The sequence below is a fragment of the Sylvia atricapilla genome, chromosome 6, assembly GCF_009819655.1.
Source record: "Sylvia atricapilla isolate bSylAtr1 chromosome 6, bSylAtr1.pri, whole genome shotgun sequence".
Lineage (NCBI taxonomy): Eukaryota > Metazoa > Chordata > Aves > Passeriformes > Sylviidae > Sylvia > Sylvia atricapilla.
Genome location: NC_089145.1, coordinates 32481987 through 32502635, shown reverse-complemented (window position 1 = coordinate 32502635; position 20649 = coordinate 32481987). Strand labels below are relative to the sequence as shown.

General features: G+C 44.0%; 1 protein-coding gene and 1 long non-coding RNA gene across 2 annotated transcripts in view; one reads left to right on the top strand and one right to left on the bottom strand.

The window, feature by feature from the left end:
* MEIS2 (Meis homeobox 2) overlaps window positions 1–13422 on the bottom strand; it is a 171972-nt gene extending 158550 nt beyond the window's left edge. The window contains 7 exon segments of the mRNA XM_066321436.1: window positions 6808–6957; window positions 7844–7894; window positions 8689–8739; window positions 9263–9404; window positions 11196–11343; window positions 11346–11427; window positions 12454–13422. Coding sequence (XP_066177533.1) covers window positions 6808–6957; window positions 7844–7894; window positions 8689–8739; window positions 9263–9404; window positions 11196–11343; window positions 11346–11427; window positions 12454–12465 — 636 coding nt within the window. The 5' untranslated portion in view covers window positions 12466–13422.
* A 235-nt stretch (window positions 13423–13657) lies between these two features.
* LOC136362684 (uncharacterized) lies at window positions 13658–20390 on the top strand. Its single transcript, XR_010743835.1, has 2 exons — window positions 13658–15427; window positions 19441–20390. It is a non-coding gene; the product is annotated as an uncharacterized lncRNA (long non-coding RNA).
* Window positions 20391–20649: the final 259 nt, after the last annotated feature.

Here is a 20649-nt window from a genome sequence, read left to right as displayed (position 1 = left end):
ATTCAATCAGACCAAAAAAAAAAAAAAAAAAAAAAGGCGCCAAATAGCACCTCTAAAGTGTGCTTCACTGGAAAACTTCATCAGTGTAGTTGAGGTACCTGAAGAGATCCAAGTCTAAAGCCCACTAATATTAGTTGCAATTTTTCTGTTAGCTTCAATGGAATTTGTATTGAGTTATCACGCTGAAAAAAAAAATTAAAAGAAGGAATCCATTTTGTCTTACAAGTTTAGTAATATACTCTGCAGAAACACATTGAAGAGTGTGGATGATATCTGCCAAAATGCAATTGTCTATTTTGTGTACGTGTGCATGCTATAAAAATTTCACACACAAGTATGACCTAAACTAATGCCAGATACCATAGAAAGTGAACAGCACACACGTATCTATTCCCAGTAGTTTTAATAATTGGGAGCTAAATATGGTACTCTTCTTGCTCTTACCTAATTGTGTTAAAGAGCAGTGTTACTAGAAGAAAAGCAGTGAATACTGAGTAGAGCACAATAGAAGGAGATGGAAAATAGATACAAGAAGCTATGTCTCCAGGGGCAGTATTTTCTATTTGCTGGGCTACAGACTCACAGCTGATAATGCAAGTTGTAATTAATATAAAGCAGGAGACAATATGGGGAAAGCTTGTACTAGCAGGGCCACAGGAGATCGCTCCACTGCTATCCACTGTTTCTCATTTACACACATGGCCTTCCCTAGAAAACACAATTTTACCAGTGTTTTTTTCCCTTGAAAGTAAAAAAAAAAATCATATAGTACACCATTGAATTTTGCTATATCTAGAAAAGAGCAACAGAAAGGACAAAAGGCATAGAAAGCCAATCTGATACATTTCTCTTTTGTTGATGCTGAAAATCTGCTGGAAATCATGAGTTTTTAACTACTACAGGATTTCTTGAACAGGGATGTTGTAACAGAGAAATCTGATAGATGATAAGCTTCTGACAAATTGCAGTTGTTACTTTGTATGTCCAAAATATCTGCTGGGCAAAGTCTAGCTAGCTTTTTGTGAGTGTGTGTAGTCCTGCTAGGGCTGATTCTGATCTCATACTGCTTTTTATGGTGATATTAAAGACTCAATTAACCATAAGGAATCTGCTGCTTATTTATAACTGGGAAGTAAAATCAATCAGGCCAGCTGATACCCATGTGAGTAAACTGAGCAGGATTTGACTCACATATTTTAACTGAAGTTTCAAGTACACAACACTGACAGGATCAGGCTCCAACATAATTTTATCAGATGAAATTGACAAAATCATTAATCTTAAAAGACAAACAAAACAAAACTTGTTTTTATCAAAGAAACTACAGTGGCTATAAAGTTTATTGTTTTGAAATGCAGTTGGACTCAAAGGTCCGGTAAACTAATTTTATTAAACACAAAACTGAACTGAACTACTTGACAGAGAAGGCACTATCCCCTCCCAAACACAATCCAAATCTTGTTCACCTTGTTCTTACACGTAACACATGTAAACACAATGGAATGATTGATATGACTGATACCCCAAAGATCTGTATCTAGGTACAGCCACATATAAAAATATGATAGATCACGCAGGACACGGAAATTTATCACATGCATGCACATGTGTTTCTGTGTGTGTATCTGTGACTATGTTTTGTGTGTGTAAAGTTCAGGATGGTATCTTAAAGATCATGTCAAGTGCATTTAATAATAAACTTACTATTTAAACAAACTTTCAGTAAGACAAAAAGACATGAAAAACTCTAATTTTACATAATATGTATGTTTTCTAAAAAAAAAAAAAAAAACAAACTCCTGGTTTTGCTGAGGGTTATTTTCCAAAAGATGTGTACTTTATATGACTGCTTTTTTGTACTAGAGTTACACAATTTAAACAAAAACAAGGCACAGTAATCTATGTGATATTTTGTATATATATACAGTTTTAATTCTTGTCCCTTGATTTTGCATTTGAAAAAAGTGCCAAGAGCAATGTTTGAGTCTCCTAGAACATGGCAGTGTTCTGAAAACTGCATGTTTTGTATTTTCTAATTAAGATTGAAATCAGACATGTAATCCACCTGTCACCAAGAAACTGAGACTTGAAAAATCGGGGGGGTTGGGTTTTTTTTAATTGTCCTTCTATGCCATTCTGTGTGGCTACACTTCATCTAGACGATAGACAACTCAAACCAAAAGGGAGCACAGTTACCAAATAATAATATAAGACATTATTGGTTCAGTTTGAGAGAACAGAGTTTATAGTTAAAACACTCAAATCTGAGCTGCAGACTCAAATTTCAGACTTCAGCTGTTGACAAAAGTGAACCTTGGCCCATCAAAAAGCAGAAATGTACAACACTATCTACAGTCTTAGAAAGTTCCTGATGCTCTTTGCCCCTTCAAAAGCACAGGGCCTACTTCAGTGTCCTAAGTCTTAAGCCACATTTTAAGTTTGCCTTATTTTTGTTGTAGTTAACTACTTAGTTTTCCTTCTAACACACTACAGGACAGAAAGGGCACCTTTGGGATCTGATCCTGAGTTTCTTGAAATGCCCACTGAAGTCCACGAAAGTGTGGCATACCTGCAGACTCTAGCATCAGGCCCCCACTTACTTCTTCATTATTCAGTGAAATCTTACCAAAAGATTTAATTATATTACTGGAACAGGTATGTACTACACTATTTTTACTTTTTCTTATCTGCAAAATGTCAAGAATTTGAACGCACCACTCTCTGAGGAGAAATATTAAAGAACCTTGTTGTCCAGATATCCAAAAAGTACAAAATAAAGTATCTCCTCATGTAAGGGCTGAAAGGTTTAATATTCAGACTAATCTTTCTCTTCTATGGCTAAGATGCTGGATTTCTAATCTGTCAAGACTATTTTTTATAAAAGAGGTGTATGTATATTTGTATCAGTTTTAATGGTATTTTAGAAATTATGATCTGTATATTATTACCTCTGAGCTACAAAAATATGAAAAATATCAAAAATACTGAGGTCCTGATCCTGTTCCCACAAAAGCCAGTGCAAGGACAGCGATAAATTTCTATGGGAGAATTAGTAGGCTTCAAAACAGGTTTGTGCTAAAGGAAGAATTGTATGACACCAGGTGAGGCCAGCTACAAAAGGAATGTAAATAAAGTACAAAATGTTATCATATGTTCAAAAAAGTTTTTAAAAAATCTCCAAATTTTATGAGCATCATGTTTTTAAAATTTGAATAGCTTGAAATAAGAAAAAAAAAAGAGATCTGCAAGGAATCTCATCAGATATTTTAAGCTGAACAGAGAATTCAGGATATGGCCTGGTATGTTTAGTTGAACAATAATAATTGTCTGCACTGGGAAACCGAACTTAAACTGCAGCTGCAAAGGGGTTTTTTTTCCCCCTCTTTTCTTATCTTCTTTTTTTTTTTTTTTTTTTTTTCCCCCTAACTAATCTGGTTCAGCAGGGCATAGCTGTAATTACCTTCTTCCCATCTACAGCTAATACCTCAGAGCAATAAAAAAAACCTGAGGGTGTTAAAAATTCAAACACTAATTATGGGCTGTTATATTTACTAAACACAGCTGAGTAATAACAAAAGTTTCAGCTTCTTGTGGCCAGCACTACACCTATTTGATCTACCATGTCCCTGGACCCTTTACACTAACTATATTACATAACAGTTAATAGCGCACTAAAATAAAATTCAATAAACACATTTATACCAAACATGTACAGCACAACCACTTTCAGCTGTCTCCTTTTTCCAGCCCAGGTGTATCTCTGAAGAGTTCATTCCTTCGTTGTTTTTGGGTTTGGTTTCCAATTAGTTATATAAATAGCTAAGCAGTAGATTTTGAAAGGGGAAGTATGCAATATTTGAGTACCCTGTTTAAAATCTTGCGGTAAATATTGGTTAATCCTACAATTCTTTCTGTTGCTTTCCTTCATGCCTGTTTTAAGGTCTAGAAAAACAATAAAGCTGAGACCTCTCTTACTTCCTAATTCAGCACTGCCACTGTCACTGCTTCCATCCCTCACATTCACATGAAACACACACAGGGTAGCTTACGCCACTTAATAACAATAGAGGGGTATGGATTTTTGGGGTGTCAAACAGCTGTCACAAACTGTCACCTCCACAAGAGAAACCTTGGCACGCAACAAATTAACCTACGCTTCTTTTGGGCTATCATTATTCATAGCCAATCAGTTGAAATGCTCCTAGTATTTCATGTGCAAATAAAACCATGAGGGGAAGACCCGTGGATCAGAATAGTGGGCCGATACATAAAACAGAGGAAACAACATGCTGTCTCTGTCCCTTCTGAAGTGGCTCATCATCACCCCTATACCAACTTTCAACCAAATGAGATCTAGCCTAAGGCTATATATTAAATATGCATATCAAGGCAAATGAAAAAAAAAAAAAAACCTGGAGAGCCAAATTGGACAAATTGCATGCTTGAACTGCTACATTTTCAGGTAGATGCTCAGAAATGATAGCTCATTTTTTTAATAGACTTGCATGTTTATATTAGCCATTTTTAAAGCTTTTCCTTTTCTATGAATAAACATGCATTTATTTCCGCTGGAACATTGTACAGTGCAAATTTAAAACATGATAGTTTAACTAAGCTATATAAAGGTGTTAAAGTTTTGTCAGGAAAACAAGCTAATATACCAAAAAAAAAAAAATCCAATAAGGAGACACATTTCCCAAAACGCATGAATAAAATGTAACTATGTGATACAACTCTTCATTTCCCAGTTGGTGTTCTGGTTGCACAAATTATTGCTTCCTTTCAAAACAAATAGCAGGGGGCTAAAGTAAAAATGTTATAGCTCAAATCTCCAGGAAATAAAAGGCTTTAAATTATAATACCCAATGAAGTGGTAAACCCTAACGGGTGGCAAGATAAATGGGTTGTCATATTTATTTGAGTTTGTTTTTGGGGCCACAAAAGCGAGAGGAGATTCTTCTTAGGGAAGATAATAGTTACCAAATTATCAAAATACTAACCCCCTCCACTCCTGTCCTATCATTGTGTGTGAATTTAAATATTATAATGGAGCACTGCAAATTGGCTTGAGCATTTGCCATCTGCCAGAACCCTAAACAGGCTAGTTTATCTAATCTCTTCAATATAAACATAAGCATGCTCCATTTCTACACTTCCACTTGAAACACACTCTTGTAAAGAAACTGTACTGAGAAACATGGGTTTGGTTTTTTTTGTTATTGTTGGTTTTTTTTTTTTTTTTTGTCCGTTCTCTAAATTTTACAGTGACTCACTATCTTTCAGGTTGCCACTCATTTCAATTTCTTTTCTAGTCCTCTCCCAGATACTCATGCCCACGAATTTAGGGTTGTAAAATGCCATGAAACAAATATTTTGAAATTGTGTCATGCTTCATGGAGTTTATTACCTACATGTGAGTTAGCTGATAAGCAGAGAAACTTTAAGGAAGATCTGCATACATTTTTTTCTGTCAAAATAATAGATTTAAAACATGTAAAACATAGCACAAACCTTGTCATGCAATGTTACTGAACACAAATGAGAAAATGAAAGCTAAGGCTTGGGTCCAAAAATATTTCCCGTAACTAAAGCCACGCCAGAAGGGGGACATTCAGAAGAATTTATTATTATTTTATCTCCCAATTCAGCTTCAGTCCAGGTCTAATGTAATTACCAAATACACACAAAACCAACATGTTTCAAAGGAAACAAAAGCTCCTAGAAAGCTCATTCTCCCAGGGCTTCCTGCTACTCTTCTTAACACACTGAGAAATAAAGGCAGGCGCCTGTGCAGAAAGCATGGTAACTTCACACTGGGTGTTAAATTAATATTTCACCGCTAAAATATTAGACTCTATCATTTAGATTATTAGTTCAATTGAATCTAAAACTGTATAAACCCCCTTTGCCCCCCAGGGATGCCTTCCTATAAATAAAGTGGAGTTCACACCCACCCTTTTAAACCAGAACTATTCCTTCCCCTTTCTGTTGTACCAGCTGCAATCTTTCCCTCCACATCCCGAAGTCTCTCTGTATCTAATCTTTTGAAGGATCAGAGAAGCCGCTCCAAAACCCGGAAAAACAAAGGCACTCTCCTCACCACGCACACCAATGTTCAGTCCTACACACATTACACTAATTCACCAACTCCTAAAGTGTTAAAATCAACCACTAACCTACGGTTACTCAATCATCATTCTCTCCAACTTTCTGTAATACATTGTTAATATATTGCTTCATCAAGGTTACTGTCTTTTATTATGAAGATGCTTCAGGGCGTTTGGCAATAAGTCCATATTCTGACAATAAATTGCTATAAAGCAAAAGCATTGGAAACTCTAATGTGCTAACCCCTTTTTTTAATGCAGTGTAGTATTGCCAATAATTCTCATCACTTGTCATCCCCACAAGAGGGGAGGGGGGAGCAAATCAGCAAACTTTCTTCCTAACTTTCTTGTCTGTGCTTCCTTACATTGATGCATTGATTACAAAGTTGGCAAAGAACAGGAGAAAGCACCGATCCCCACACCAAACCAACAGTTTGCTAGCTTTCCAAGCCGCCCAGACCAGGAAACTTTACAAACTATTGCAAACTCGATGCTTTATGGATGAAACTGAAGGAATCTTTTGCATTTCTATAACTCTGCAAAGCGAGAGGGGAAGAAAGCTTGAAGTTGGGATTCGAGCTTGCAAGAGGTGAAGGTAGTAGTAATACTAATAGACAACAGCAACAAGCAAGGAAATCCAGAACAGGTCCTCTAAGCAGGTTAAAAACTTAAAAAGTGTCATAAAGAAAACAGGACTTACATGATCGGCTAAATTTGTGGAAGATCCTGAGAGTTCTTCATGGTCTGATTTGGAGCTGCCATCCCTTTCATCAATAACAAGGTCTATTGGCATTTTTCCTTTCAAACAACTAATGTACCGATGGCAGAAATTATCACACAATTCATGAACCTGAAAAGAATAACAAGAAAAATAGAATCAATAGTGGCAAAATATCATATTTCAGGCTTTTGTTTTTTTTTTTTTGGTAACAAGTACAACCCTCTGATCTACTCCGCAAGTAACTCTAATTAAGAGGGACAATAGTTGAAGGCAAGGAAACAATAGAGAAAGAGTGCAGCACATATTATTCTCTAGAGACTTGCTGCAGCACAAGTTAGAGAGAGGACATAGTGGGCTCGGACTTGTGTGCTGAAGAAAATATGATTTGGTGTAATATCAGAACACTGGGAGCTGGACCCAGGTGGGTATCTCTGGAGCATCTACAAACCAGACAGGTACAACTAGTCACTCGGGACAGGATCATTTAAACCACAGCTAAAAGAGGTCTAAATGGCCGGGAGCAGTAAAATGAAGCTACTTGCTGAGGTTGTGGGAAGAGCATTCTCGTCCCAGGGCACAGCCCCTGCCCACGCCTCGCAGGGGCCCCTGCCTCTTCCAAACATTTAGTGCTTGCTGGGGTTAATGTGCCGCCAGAGCTAGAGAGAAGAACGAGTGGTTTCATTTTTTTTATGTTAAACATAATATTCTGAGTGGGGAAAAGAGCTTCTGCTGAGGAAAGGGGTAAAGGAAGGGGTTTAATATTGATATTCATAATATTGAAATTACACCACACACAAACAAAAGGGGAAAAAAACTGGTCTGGGCATGTCTGTCGGGTGTTGTCACATGCTCTGATGGCACAGGTTACAGTGTCACAATGCATTACCACTATCTTCTCTGGCCATGTTTACAAGTCAGCCAAACAGGGAGGAAGGGAGCAGAGGGGAGGACCACAGGGGGCAGGGGAGAGAGAGGTAGGGAATGGTGTGCCCCAGCCCACCTCTCTGACTCTTACCTTTTCTAATTCCAAAAGATGAAACCTTAGTACTTGTATTGCTTGGATCATCTGCAAGAAAGTTTTGAGCAAGGGGTTACGTGGGAGACAGGAACACGGGGGCTGGGCAGAGTCGCGAGCCCGAGTGGGAAGGGGGAAAGGGGAAAAGGGGATTGTCAGGGGCGCGCAGTCATTATCCAGGATTTTAGCTCATTGGTCACACTTCAACAATTTGATCAACTTTAACCTGAACACTTGATTTTATCATATTTATTCAGAAGCTGTGATTAGTGCTTTATTACGGCGATCTTGGAGGAAACCTCTCCTCCCTTCGTTCCATTCACAGCACCCCGGCCCTCAACCCCAAGGGTCCGCAGAGAAGTAAAACACACGCTCCCACCCCCACCCCGCCCGCAGGAGAAGGGGGGGGGGGGGGGGTTTGAATGTGTGTTTGAATAGTTTGGCATCTTCTTTACAAGAGGATTTAGGCACTTTTGAATATTGAAAATCTTTCACATTAGCAAAAGAATTACATTAGAAATCTCCATCTCTCTCTTCTTAAGCAGTTACTTCCTTCACTTTTAGCTTCCTGCGGCTTTCAAACTCAGCTTTGCAATGCATTGGGGCTTGAGACTTTGCTCTGACTGGCTCTAAGAATAAAGCTCTTTGAAGCCCGTTGACGGCAACTCGCCGACCGGCCGGCGGCCCGCTCCCATGCCGGCGCAGCCCGGTGCCCGGCCCGGCAGCCGCTGCCCCGCCGCAGCGCTCGGCCCGCTCCCGGGGCGGAGGAGGGCGCTTGCCGGCAGCTGGCGGAGGGGTCGGGAAGAGCGAGAAGGGAGTGCGGTGGGAGAGGGAGCAGGCCTTACCAAATTGTCCAACTCTGGATTTGAAGAAAAAAGTGGTTTTTCGGCACGGACCTGCAAGAAAAAAGGAAAAGCGGCGTGAACTACAGCTTCTGCCTTAGCCCCGCAACCGGATCGCCCGAAAGGGGGAAAATCCCTTGACAAAAACCGGCCGGTACCAAAATCCGACTGGAAGGCGCTGGGTCACCGAGCTGCAGAGGGGACTCCGCTCCACTCCTGCCGGTCCGGCACTGAGCCTGTCGCCGGTCCCACGGGAGCCTTCTCCTTTGGGTCCCCTGCCTGCCTCCCGCTCCCTCTGTCTCTAAAACTCGGCCACAGCTACCTTTCCCTGTCATTAGTGCAGGAGGGCAAGGCCCGCGAGGTCCCGGCCCCGCAGCGTGGAGGGGCTGCCGGCCGCGGGCGGGGGGGCGCATGTCAGGGCCAGCCGGGCCACCAGGGCGCACCCCCGCCCCGCCGGAGAGGGGGCGCCGGGGGGAAAGGGAGACTGCCCCTGCCAACACCCGGCCTGTGGGTCGAGGCGCAGCGGAGGCGGTGGGAGCTCTGGTGAGGGTCGGGGGCGGGGGGAGAGGTGCCGGACCTGTTTAGCGAAGACGGCGATGTCTTCGTTGAAGGAGTCGGAGGAGCAGACGTCCCCGCCGGCCACGCCGGGCTCCCGGGGCGTGCAGGTCGCCAGCTCGCACTTCTCAAAGGACCAGAGCTAAATGGGGAACAACGGGTGCCTACCGGGCGGTGGCACACAAAGAGAGGGGAGGGGGTGGGGGAGAATGGGGAAAGAAGAGCTGTAATCAACAAGTATTATATTTTTTTTTAAATGCACGGACATACAGATACAGACACACGGGCACAGCCACACTCTGCAGTCTCGCAGTAATGCCCCGGGCAGAGCAGTGGAGAACCACATTTTGAATAAAAATACTGGGTTTGGTGGTGAGTTGGTTATTGCTGTTTTGTATGTTTGTTGGTGGTTTTTTTTTTTTTTTTTTGGTTTGTTGGGTTTTTGGGTTTTTTGGTTTTTTTGGTTTGTTTTTTTTTTTTTTTACATTTTAAAATTGCAATGCCTCACACCCCCCGTGCAGTCTTCACCGGCGGAGGACAAAAGTGATCTCTCTAAACGCACAAGGCACCGAACGTGCTCAGCAGCAGCTCAACTGAGAATGTTACACTTTTGCCACAGCTTAAAATACCGCAAAACCTGGAAGATCCCATCCCTACCCTCCAGCTATGACCTAAAACGAGAGCACAGCTAGGCAAACTGCAACTACTTAATACGTAATTTTATTTTTCAAGGGGCCTGCTAACAAAAATGTGGTGAAGTTTCCTGGCTTAGGAAGCACAACCCAAGTAAAATACCATCTGTCCAGATAAGTGAGCTGGGGAGGGGGTGGAGGAAGGGAGCACTTCGCGAAATATTTTCCCATAGTGGTGTAGTCAGAAAAAAAAAATTATCTGCGTGCTAAGTAGTAAGCATGCATTTGTTCTTTTTCCCCTTTGGTGTCTGATCAAGGCCCCACACTCTGTCATAGATGTTACTAGCTCTCCTTTTAGGATCAGTTAGTATTTTTTCCAAAAGGCACTGAAGGGAATCGGTGTCATTCCCTCCAAGCAAAGCCCTGGTACAGGCTTGAGTTTTGCTGGGTATGGATTTCTTTTTCCTCATGTCCTTTCTTTCTTAAATAGAAAATTCAGCTCATTGCCCCAAATGCATTTGTTTCTTCTGTCTCTGGGAAGAGCTGTTTGCAAGAAGTGAATCCTTTTTATTCTTACTACCTTCTGCGATGTGAATAGCTCTTTATTTACAAAGTTGGAAGAGTGGTATTATGGCACAGAGGAGAACACCCAGAACAACACTTCTCCAACTAAAATCCAGAGCAATGAGAGTCTCTAACTCCTAAGTGGGGCCTTTACAAGAAAGAAAGAAAGAAAGAAAAAAAAAAAAAAACCCACCAAACAAAAACACCCCACCACGGGTAAGAAAAGACACCATCCCACCTCCCCCTCCCAAAAAAAAAAAAAAAAAAAAAAAAAAAAAAAAAAAAAACCAACAACAACCACCAAACAAACAAAAAACCACAAAAGAGAAAAAACGGAATAAATAAAGAAAATGGAAGGACGAGGCAACACTACCTCTCTCCAAGCCAGCCTCTCTCCTCAAGAGGTCTGTTTTCCAGCACCCGTTTCCCGTGGGTGCTGGCACCTCAGCCGAGTCGGCTGGGATCGCCCTCGTCCCGAAAACACCCTCGTCCCGGGATCACCGGCCACGGCAGTGCCACCAGACCGGTCTCCCTCCGGAGCTGGCGGCTGGAGGCTGCCCTGCCGCCGCCTTCCCCCTTCCCTCCGGACTCTCCGGGCTCCCCCTGCCCCGCTTCGCTCCGCTCCGGGGCCGGCCGGCCGCTGCGGCCGCGGCCCGCGGGAGCTCCCGCTGCCCGCCCGCCCCGCCGCTGCCCCGGCCGCTCCGCGGGCCCAGCGCTGCGGAGCCGGGCCCGGGCGCCGGGCGGCCCGGCGGCACCTACCCGTAGATCGCATCCTTGTCCCGCTTCAGAGCGTCGTTGACAGCGGAGCCCATGCTGGCCGGCATGACATTGGGGTGCGGGGCGTGGGCGCCGTAGTGCTGTCCGGCGTGCAGCGGCGGCCCATGGTTGAGGTGGTGCACCGGGGGATCGGCCGGGGGGCGTGGGGGTCCCCGTACATGGACGCCGGCACCCCTACTCCGTCCATCCCGCCGTAGTGGGGCAGCTCATCGTACTGTCAAAAAGAGGGCCGGAAGAGAAGAAAGAAAAAGAAAGAGGAGAAGAGAGGGGGAAATAAAAAAAATAATAATAAAAAACAAACAAACAAACAACAACAAAAGTCAGAAGAGAGTAAAACACCCGGACAGACACAGAGCAAAACAAAACAAGAACAGCCACAACAGAGAGAGAAATGCTCAAAATGAAATCAACTAGGACCGGGAGCAGGGGCTTGGAGGAGCTGAAGGAGGAGTGGGGGGTGCGGGGAGAGGTAAAAGGGGAAAGTGTGTTTGCCTGTCTGCTTGTGTGGGGGAAGATGGTCCTCTTCAGCACAGGCAGGAGAAACCCTAACAAGGAAACGGGGAGAAAAGGAAGGAAACGGAGGAGAGAAACTAGAGTTACTCTGCATTAGAAAAGAAGGGGAAAAAAATAAACAAGCAGAATCAAAACCAACTAGATAAATAAATCAACACTAGAAAAGAGAGAGGAAAGGTAGGGTGCATCGGGAGGAGGGGGGAGGATAAAGGGGGAAATAATCTGAAAGTTACCAGAAACATTATTTAGTAGCAATTCCCCTTGTCCTTGTCAGAGCCAGAGACAAAAAAAAAAAAAAAAAAAAAAAAAAAAAAAAAAAAAAAAAAAAAAAAAAAAAAAGAAGAAAAAGCAGCTATATGGTATACATATATACATTCGTGTATACACAGACACACATATTGTATTTCTTAGTCTTTGCTAGGCAGCAGCAGTAGCGGCTGCAGCAGCAGCAGCAGCAAGCTTTCCCCTGTGAACCCGTGCTACTGAGCAGGCAGAGAGCAGGGAAATCGCGCTGCTGGGGAAAAAGCTGGAGAGGAAAAAAGCGTGGAACAATTGCGGAGAGACACACACAGAGACATCATGCACACACACAAAAAGCCAGTGAATAATTTTTTGCTGCTATTTTTTAATAGTGGCCGCCATCATCATCAGCAACAGAGGAGAGCAAATCGACAGGCCCTCTTAAGAGAGGATTTATATATAGGTAAGTGTTGGAGATTTAACCTACCCTTTGCGCCATCAGTCTGCGCTCCAATAAACTCCTGGATGTGGTCGTATTATTAATCCCAGTCCAGCAAAGAAGTGATTTAGAGTGAAGAAGATCCTTTTTTTTTTTTTTTTTTTTTTTTTTGCAACCCACTTATAGACTTCTCTATTCCTCCAATATGGGTAAATAATAATAAACAACAACAATAACAACAACAATATATAAAAACAGTCAAGAACCACGATGAGTTTCTGTGTTTTCTTCTTTTTTCTGTCTCTTTCCTTTTTCTGTCTCTTTTTCCTTTTTTCTTCTCTACGCCAAAAAAAAAAAAAAAAAAAAAAAAAAAAAAAAAATTGTCAAGCCCCCAAACTGAAGGTTACGATCGGCCCGTCAGCAACCCACATGTAACCAAACTGGTCGTGTCTCATGGCTTTTTGCCACTCCAGCTGTCAATCAAAGCCAGGGAATGTCAAGGTAGTGAATGAATGATGGTTGATGATGATGAAGAAGAGAGGAGGAATCTTTTTAACCCCGGCTTCTTCTTCCAGTAACTCCGTGCGCGGGTTTTGCCTTTTAGGATCGCTTATAGGGTTGTTGGTTTTGGTTTTGTTTTGGTTTTTTCAAAGTACTGTGAAGGGGGGTGGGGAAAGATGCGAAGAAAAAATTGAATAGTTTTGCAAAGCCCGGACTTCCCCCTCTCTCCTCCTTTTTTTTTTTTTCTTTTTTTTTTTTTTTTTTTTTTTTTCCTCCCGGCAGGTATTTTGTCTCCCTCTCTCCCTCACTCCCTGGGATGAGTGAGTGTCAGTAAGTGTTGGCAGGTTGGCTGCCGGCTGCCTTATAGAAGAGGCTCAGTTTGCGGCGCTGATCGGCGGGAGAATGAAGTGACGGAACCGGAAGTAGTGGTGGCCCATAGCCAGTCCTGCAGCGCGGCGGCGGCGGCGGCGGGGGAGCGGCGGCGGGGAGCGGCGGCGGCGGGGAGCGGCGGGGCGCGCGGCGGGCGCGGGCGCGGGGCGGCGGGGCGCCCCAGCCGGCGGAGCGCCGGGGATGCGCAGCGCGGCGGCGGGGCGGCGCGGCGCCGCGCGGGGGGAGCCGCGCAGCAGCCCCTGCCCCGAGCGAAGCACGGCGTGTAGGAAGGAGCGAGCGAGCGTGCGAGCGAGAGGGAGGGAGGGAGGGAGCGAGGGAGGGAGGAGGGAGGGAGGGAGCGAGGGAGGGAGCGAGGGAGGGAGGCAGGAGAGGAAGGACAGGGAGAGTGCGTGTGTGCGAGAGGGGGGGAGAGGCAGGGGAAACTGCAGAGAGCGAGAAGAAAAGTTCGGTAGAAGCCCGGCCCGGGTCGGTTTGCGCTAGATTATTTGAGCAACAAAATACCTTCCGATTACCCGCGGTGTCGGGCGTCTGGCGGCGCGCGGGGCCGCTCGGTCGGGTCCGCGGCTGTCGCCGCTGCCGCGCGCGGTGCGCGATCCCGGGGGCACCGGGAGCTACAGAGCGCGGGGGGGGCCGCGCGAAGTTGCTCTGACCCCCGGCAGCCGGGCTGCTCCGGCACGGCGCTCCCGGCCCCGCCAGCGCGCCGCCGCCGCCGGCACGGCTTCTTCCCTCTGACAAGTCATTGTGCTTTTCTAAAATTAATTTTCCAGGGCATGAGGAGAACGCCTCGTTCAAACCGTGTTGGGCACCGCTCTTCATTAAGTGATCGCTGCTATCAAACACGCTCTGGATGTCTTGAAGCGGGGGGGAGGGCGGGGAGAGGCGGAGGGAAGAGGGGGAAATCCCTTTAGTTTTGCGATTAGGCTGCCAGGCTTTGTAAAGGGCTTAAAAACAAAGTCATGCTCAGTCTTTTGTAGGAGAGATCCAGATGTTATGTAGATTTCTGTTGCATGTTCGTTTTGAGCGGATCCGGCGGTGAGCGCAGTATTTACGTGTGTGTTGCTGGACTTTACCGTTTATCGACGTTGCGCTTGTGGAATGTATGCTGGAGTATTAGCTCGGTAATGCCTTCTAATGGTAGTGCTAATTACGGTGGGGTTATTTAGCAAATTAAGTGAGATGATGCGCCCCCCCCCAGCCTCGAGTACCAAATGAACTTTTCCGAACACACAGGCACACACACACGCGCGTTAATTTTGGTGCGTTTCTCTCGCCCAATCACTTCGCTGAAGCTACACCATGCCTTACCTCAGAGCAGTCAATACCAAAGCTACCCGGCTCATCAATCATGGGGGATGCTTGAAGTTTAGGGGAGGAGCGATGGTCAAACTATCGATTGCTGCAGTTTTGTCCTCCCCAACCCCCCACCCTCGTTCACGGTCCCCTGCACATAAAATCTAAAACAGACTATCCCGTTAATAGTGGAATTTATCAATGATTATATACCCGGTTGTGAATGTGGCCTCATGCATAGATGGCTTTTGAAAGTCACGGCAGAAAATATAGTATTCCGTTAGATTTTGGTTTGCTTTGCTTTTCGTGGTGATGACGATGCTTTTCGGAGGTTTGGGATTTTTAACTTTAAGAAAATGACTCAAGGGGTAGTTATAGATATTTGGCCTGATTTTAATAGGCGAAGGGAATGAGCTCCAGAGGTCAATAAACCCCTCCAAAATGATGAATGATTGAGTACCTGTGATGATGATAGTGATTACCGGAGCAATTAAACAGTTTGATTAAATGAGCCATCATAACAATGATGTCTGCGGGAAATCAGCCCTTACGTATAAAGAAAGATAGTGTGGAGAGCTGACAAACGCCAGTGGGCATTCCTGCATGTTCCGCTAGCGCCGAGCCCTGCAGAGCAGGGCTGTATTTACAAATATGAGGGGAATACGGAGAAAAGTCCCTCTCCCACTTTTAGCCAGAGTTGCACCCTGCTTAAAACCCGCCAGAAGCCGGAGAGCAGACACGGCTTGTGTTTTTTTTTTCCTAGAGGATCTCCTCCAAGATTAAAGCTAGTCCTAAGAGCAACCGATTGCTGTGACTGACTTTCACGGGACTGTAAAGAGAGGTGAGTAGAAGAGCCCTTAGTATGTAGATCTCTTTCAAGCAGTGGTTAAGTCAATTCATTTCGCAGGGAAAAAGCCAGTCTTCTTGTGCAGTATTTATACTCTGTCGTATAAATCGGTAACGTAATTCAAGATATTCATGGTAATGAATGCTTGGCTAATCCTTTGGGTGCGCGGAGACCTACAGAGCAGTAGGTTATGCAAATCCTTTCCTACTTTTACAGCTGTAGTTTTCTAGCAGATTTTTTTTAAGAGATCTAGTCATCGGTGAATGTTATTTGGGTTTTTTTTCCTTCTTTCTTCCCCCTCCCTTCCCCCCCACCCCCCGTGCCCCAAAGATGCCAGATTTCTCCACTTGCATGGAATCATTTGTTTGTGATGCAGCCAGCTTAGTTCAGCGTGGTTCAAATATTTGTAGCTTCCAACTTGTTTTTTAACCGTGGCAGTGCAAACCCAGAGACTTGTCTCTTGAGATACACAAATGTGTCTCTTTTAGAATAGTTTCAGTATCACCGAAGAGGAGGTCTTTCCTTGTAAACTGGCTGTGCAAGAGTAATCTAGCTGCATTTAAGGCTCCATGCATTTCTTCAGAGCTCAAGCTGTAAGAGAAGTTCATCACTTTTCTTCTCAAAAATAAGTTAGTTTTCCTAGCTCACATAGAAGAAAATGATTTTATTGCTTAGAATGTAATTTAGACTACTCTTTTTTTTTTTTTTTTTTTTTTTTTTTTTGCTAATTCTGGTTTTTACAGAAGTCTCTGTAGATCTCAGCTCTCAGACTAAGACATTCTGAGAAAACAGACTAAAATCAATGCTGAAAAAAAGCAGCCAAAGACTTTTGCAGTGTCCCAATGCTGCTCCTTTCAATTGTTTAATTTTTTCCCCCTCCTAAACTAATTAATCCCCTGTGTTGTCTTGCCCTGCTGTGCATGTTTGTAATCTGGGACAGGGACCAACTTTTCAAAATTATTTTAACTTGATAGAAAGTGAAAATTCATGTAGTAAATGAAGATCTTTCATGTTCCTCCTGTGTCTTTTTTTTTTTTTTCCACGTGAAAAGAGTTGAAGCCTTTTTCCTCATCACTATCCCAGTGGATTAAAGCACATAGAGAACGTGGTTTATAAAGCGCTACAGTTTAGCCATTAAAAAGGGATCTCAATTTAGCTCCCTTAAGTGAATGTACTCATCTATTAACAAGATGCTGTTGGAGCTCGGAGGAAAATGGGATACGTACGTGCAGAGGGTGAGGGCTTTCACATACTTAGGTAATTTTTTTTTTATTTACCCCCCTCCATCCCCCCCAAAACTGATGACATTTCTTAAAAAAAAAAAAAAAAAAAAAAAAGTAATCCGGGAAAATTAAAATAGCTAATCTCCATTTCTCCTACATCACTTTCAGAACGAGGGCTATTTTCAGGAAAACTGTGAGATATAAGTTGGGATGGTGTCTGGTGGTGTTTTGTTTTTTTTTTTTTTTTTTTTTTTTTAAATACATCGGCTCAAAGTCCAAAGAGAAATGAGGTGTCCGGTATGGAAGTGCATCGCGCAGTCAACCGCCAGCTCCTTTTGCCGAGGCTGGAAATGGTTTTAACAGGCGGTAAAATTTCATCTTGTGGTGTCAAATTGGGGTCAGTTTGGGGTTAGCACTCTCAGTGTCCGAGCAGGAGCTGTCCAGCTGTGTGGGGATTCATTAAGGGCAAAAGATCCGTTTCAAGAAAAACAATACAAAGACAATCAGAGGCTAAAGATCCTCTTCAAATCGCATTTTACAAGTGCACCAGAACAAATATGGATGCTGAAACCTATTCCCTTCAAACTCCCAAATCGGCTTCTTAGCCCTCGGCGGGAGCGAGAGAGAAAATCCTCTAAAAGTTAAGAAGAGTCTGTTTTCAATCAGCCTTTCCGAAGTGTGGCATCTTAGTCCTTTGCTGGCTTTGAGACATGCCTCTCTTGCTTGCCCGTTACATCTCTCCCTCCCTCCCTCTCTCTCTCTCTTTTTCCACAGCCTTGCAAAAGCGGATGGAACAACAGGTAATATTTCAGATTTCAAGAATAAATCCCACCGGAGACTTTAGACTGCTGTTTTGCACGCGCGTGTGCTCCTAGCACAAGATTTAATGCAAATAGAAAGTTTTTAGGGGGAAACAAGCCATGCTTGCACGAAATCCTATTGGACCCTGTTGGAAATTTTGAGCTCTCCTTGTAGGTGATCCTGCGGTCCGATGGGTAATTTAGGCTAGATTTACTTTCCGGTTCTTAGCATTTGTGGAAAGCACCTATTGGTAATCTGGTTTATTAAATTCGCGTGGTTTAAATCCTCTTAACGTCCCTACATCTGTTAGGACAATTGACGCCTTGCTACAGGGACAAATAACTTGAACCTTAATCTTGTTTGTAACTTTATTCAATGTTGTTTGTTTGTGTGTTGAGTTCAAGTATTTTGGATGATGCCATTGTGCTCGGTAACACGCAGACTGCTTTTAAAAGCAAAACTCCTCTTAGACAGGTCAAGGATATCATGGAACACAGTGAAAACTTCAGCATATTTGAACTGGCTTTTAATCTCAAACTATCATTCTAGGCAATGTGTCATAATTAATGAAGAAAGCAATCTGCCTGTTAAAATGTGGATATGGGACATCACCGTGTCACCGTAGTGAAATTCACATGAATTTACTTTTGTTTTGCCTGCAAGGCGAAGAGTGGAGCTTAAGTAGTACCTTTTTCTTTCCATAATCAGGATTGTGCCACAGTTAAAATCCTACCCCCAAACCCGCTCTTTGCACACTCTCCTTTGCCCTTACGGTTGCTTTTTACAACTTCAGTCACTTTTTATTCGTCTCAGCACTCTTTGATTCGCCTCCGACTTCCCGCAGCTGCAAGACTTTCGAGGTCCCATCTCGGGTGCACTGTGAAATCATGCACGTTTTAGCTTCTGCAGATCCCTGGGTTCATTTAGCTCCGAACCCCCCCGCCTGCCAGTAGTGTACTTCGCTTTTCAGTAATGTATTATTATTTGTCGAAAATCTTTCCAGTCCTGAAAGTCAATGGTAGCCCATCACGGTGAACTTTTCTTGACCTCGACTGCGGTATGACTGAGGTCTTTGGGAGCTGGATTAGGAGGAGGTTCATTTACTTACCTGTTAACTTCGCTTTTTACTCTTTCTTCCACCCCGTCCGCCCTCTTTGTTTTTAGAGTGAGAAACCCCAACCCTGCACGACACAAGGACGCTCCGGGGTCGCCTGCCGCCCCGCTTTGTCCCGGTGCGTGCCCGGGGCTCCGGGCTGTGGCCGGGCGCTGGCGGGCTGCCCCGGCCGGCGCTGCCGCGGCCGAGCGGCGCTGCCTGCACCATCAGCAGCCCTCTAGCGCTATCTGGCGGGGCTCCAACAGAGCCCTCCGAGCCGCGCACGGCACGGCCCGCCGCCGGCCACGGCGCTCGCTCCGCGGCCGCAGGGCTCCCGTCCCCGGCTCAGCGGCTCCCGCGGGACGCTGGTGTGGTCCAGCCCCGCGTTTCGTCCCCGAGGGGCGAAACCCGCCGTGGGAAGGGGCATAGAGATGAACCCCTTCGCGTTTGTCCGGCATATGTCACGCGAGTGGATGTGAAGCGCTAAAGTCAGAGAACAGATGAGATTTTTTTTTTTTTTTTTTTTAACGTTTGATTTTATTTAGGCCGGAATGTTTGTAAAAGTGGAGACCATAAACAGTGTATTCCGACATGTGTATTTCCATCACACACCAGAGGAGAGAAAAAAAAAAAAAAAAAAAAACCAAAACCACAAACCTGTCAAGACTTCCCACTAACACTGATTGTGCTGGGTAGTTAAAAATCTAGTTTGCAATTGTTCAAAGCCCGAAGCATGAAAATAAATTAATCTTCCCAATACGGCATGGTAACTAAAAGGACAGTTAGGGCAAACTAAAGGGCTTTAGTGTGATATCAGAGAACCCGCAAAGGCTTCAAACTGCTCAGAGCTCTGCTCCAGCTCACTCAAAATATCTCCTTTTGTTCTCCAGCTGCCTATAAAACTCCAGAAGAGGAGCGCTCTTATTTTTACACTGGAGTTCTCGGTCCGGAGAGAACAATATACTCGTACCTCTTTTGAAATGATCCGGAGACTCTCACAACACACAGGCAATCACTCGAAGCACGAAATTACTTCTCTTTTTTTTTTCTTTTTTTTTTTTTTTTTTTTTCAAGAACTGCTCAGCCCATTGTTTGAAGTGGGATTCAGTGCACAGCCCAAAGAGAAAAAAAAAAATCTTGAGAGCCCGGTTTGGTATTGCACAGAGAGAGAGCTGACAAAATATTATATCGTGTTTCCTAGAAGTACATGGTGAGAGCCGGCAGTGCGTTCCCGAAAAGAGGTTGCTTTTATTTCCACCACCACCCCCCACAAGATTGTGATTGTCTTTGTATGTCTTTCTTTTGATCCCACAAAGAGAATGCAATATACATATATGTGTTTGCTCTCCATACAAGAAATGCCATACAATGGAATATGCGGCCGGTTAGTCCTCATAATGCTTAGTTTTGCTGTAATTAATTGAAAACAGTTATTAGGTCGGTCACTGGCAATAGCGTAAATAATTGCAGCAGATTTTTACTTAAAATTGACCGGTCATAGAGTGATAGATCGATTCGAGGTATAAAAATGATGTATCAAAACATCATGTCGATTATTTGAAATATTGTAGTCGAATCTTTTTATTGCTTCATCGGTTTAAGTGTCTGAAAGTGCTGTGTTCCAACATATATTTATGTTGTCAATACTGTCAAAACTGTCAGTTTTATTACAGTGGATTTGTAATACATTTCGGATTTGCTCATTTACATAAAATGTCCACCTCAGATACCCCTCCTTTCTCCATCTCTGGAAATCTGTGTCAGTTTAATGAAGGGATTCAAGACTCATACCTGAAGAGGGAAGGGGAAAAACAAAAAAAAAAGAAAAAGAAAAAGGAAAGGGGGAAAAAAAGGAGGTATTTCTCCATTATGTCCAATTTTAACATCCATTTGGAAAGCTTAGGCTATTTCTGGCTCGCCAAAAGAGGGAATTCCTACCCCCCCGTCCCCCCCCCCCCCCCCCCCCCCCCCCCCCCCGGTCCCGCTTATTTCCTCAGTAGAATTTAAACACTTTTCTTCTCTTACACCTAGATTAAACCCTCCAGGAGAATTGGGAAATTGTACAGGGATGCAGTAACAAGCCAAAGCACACCTGTGAA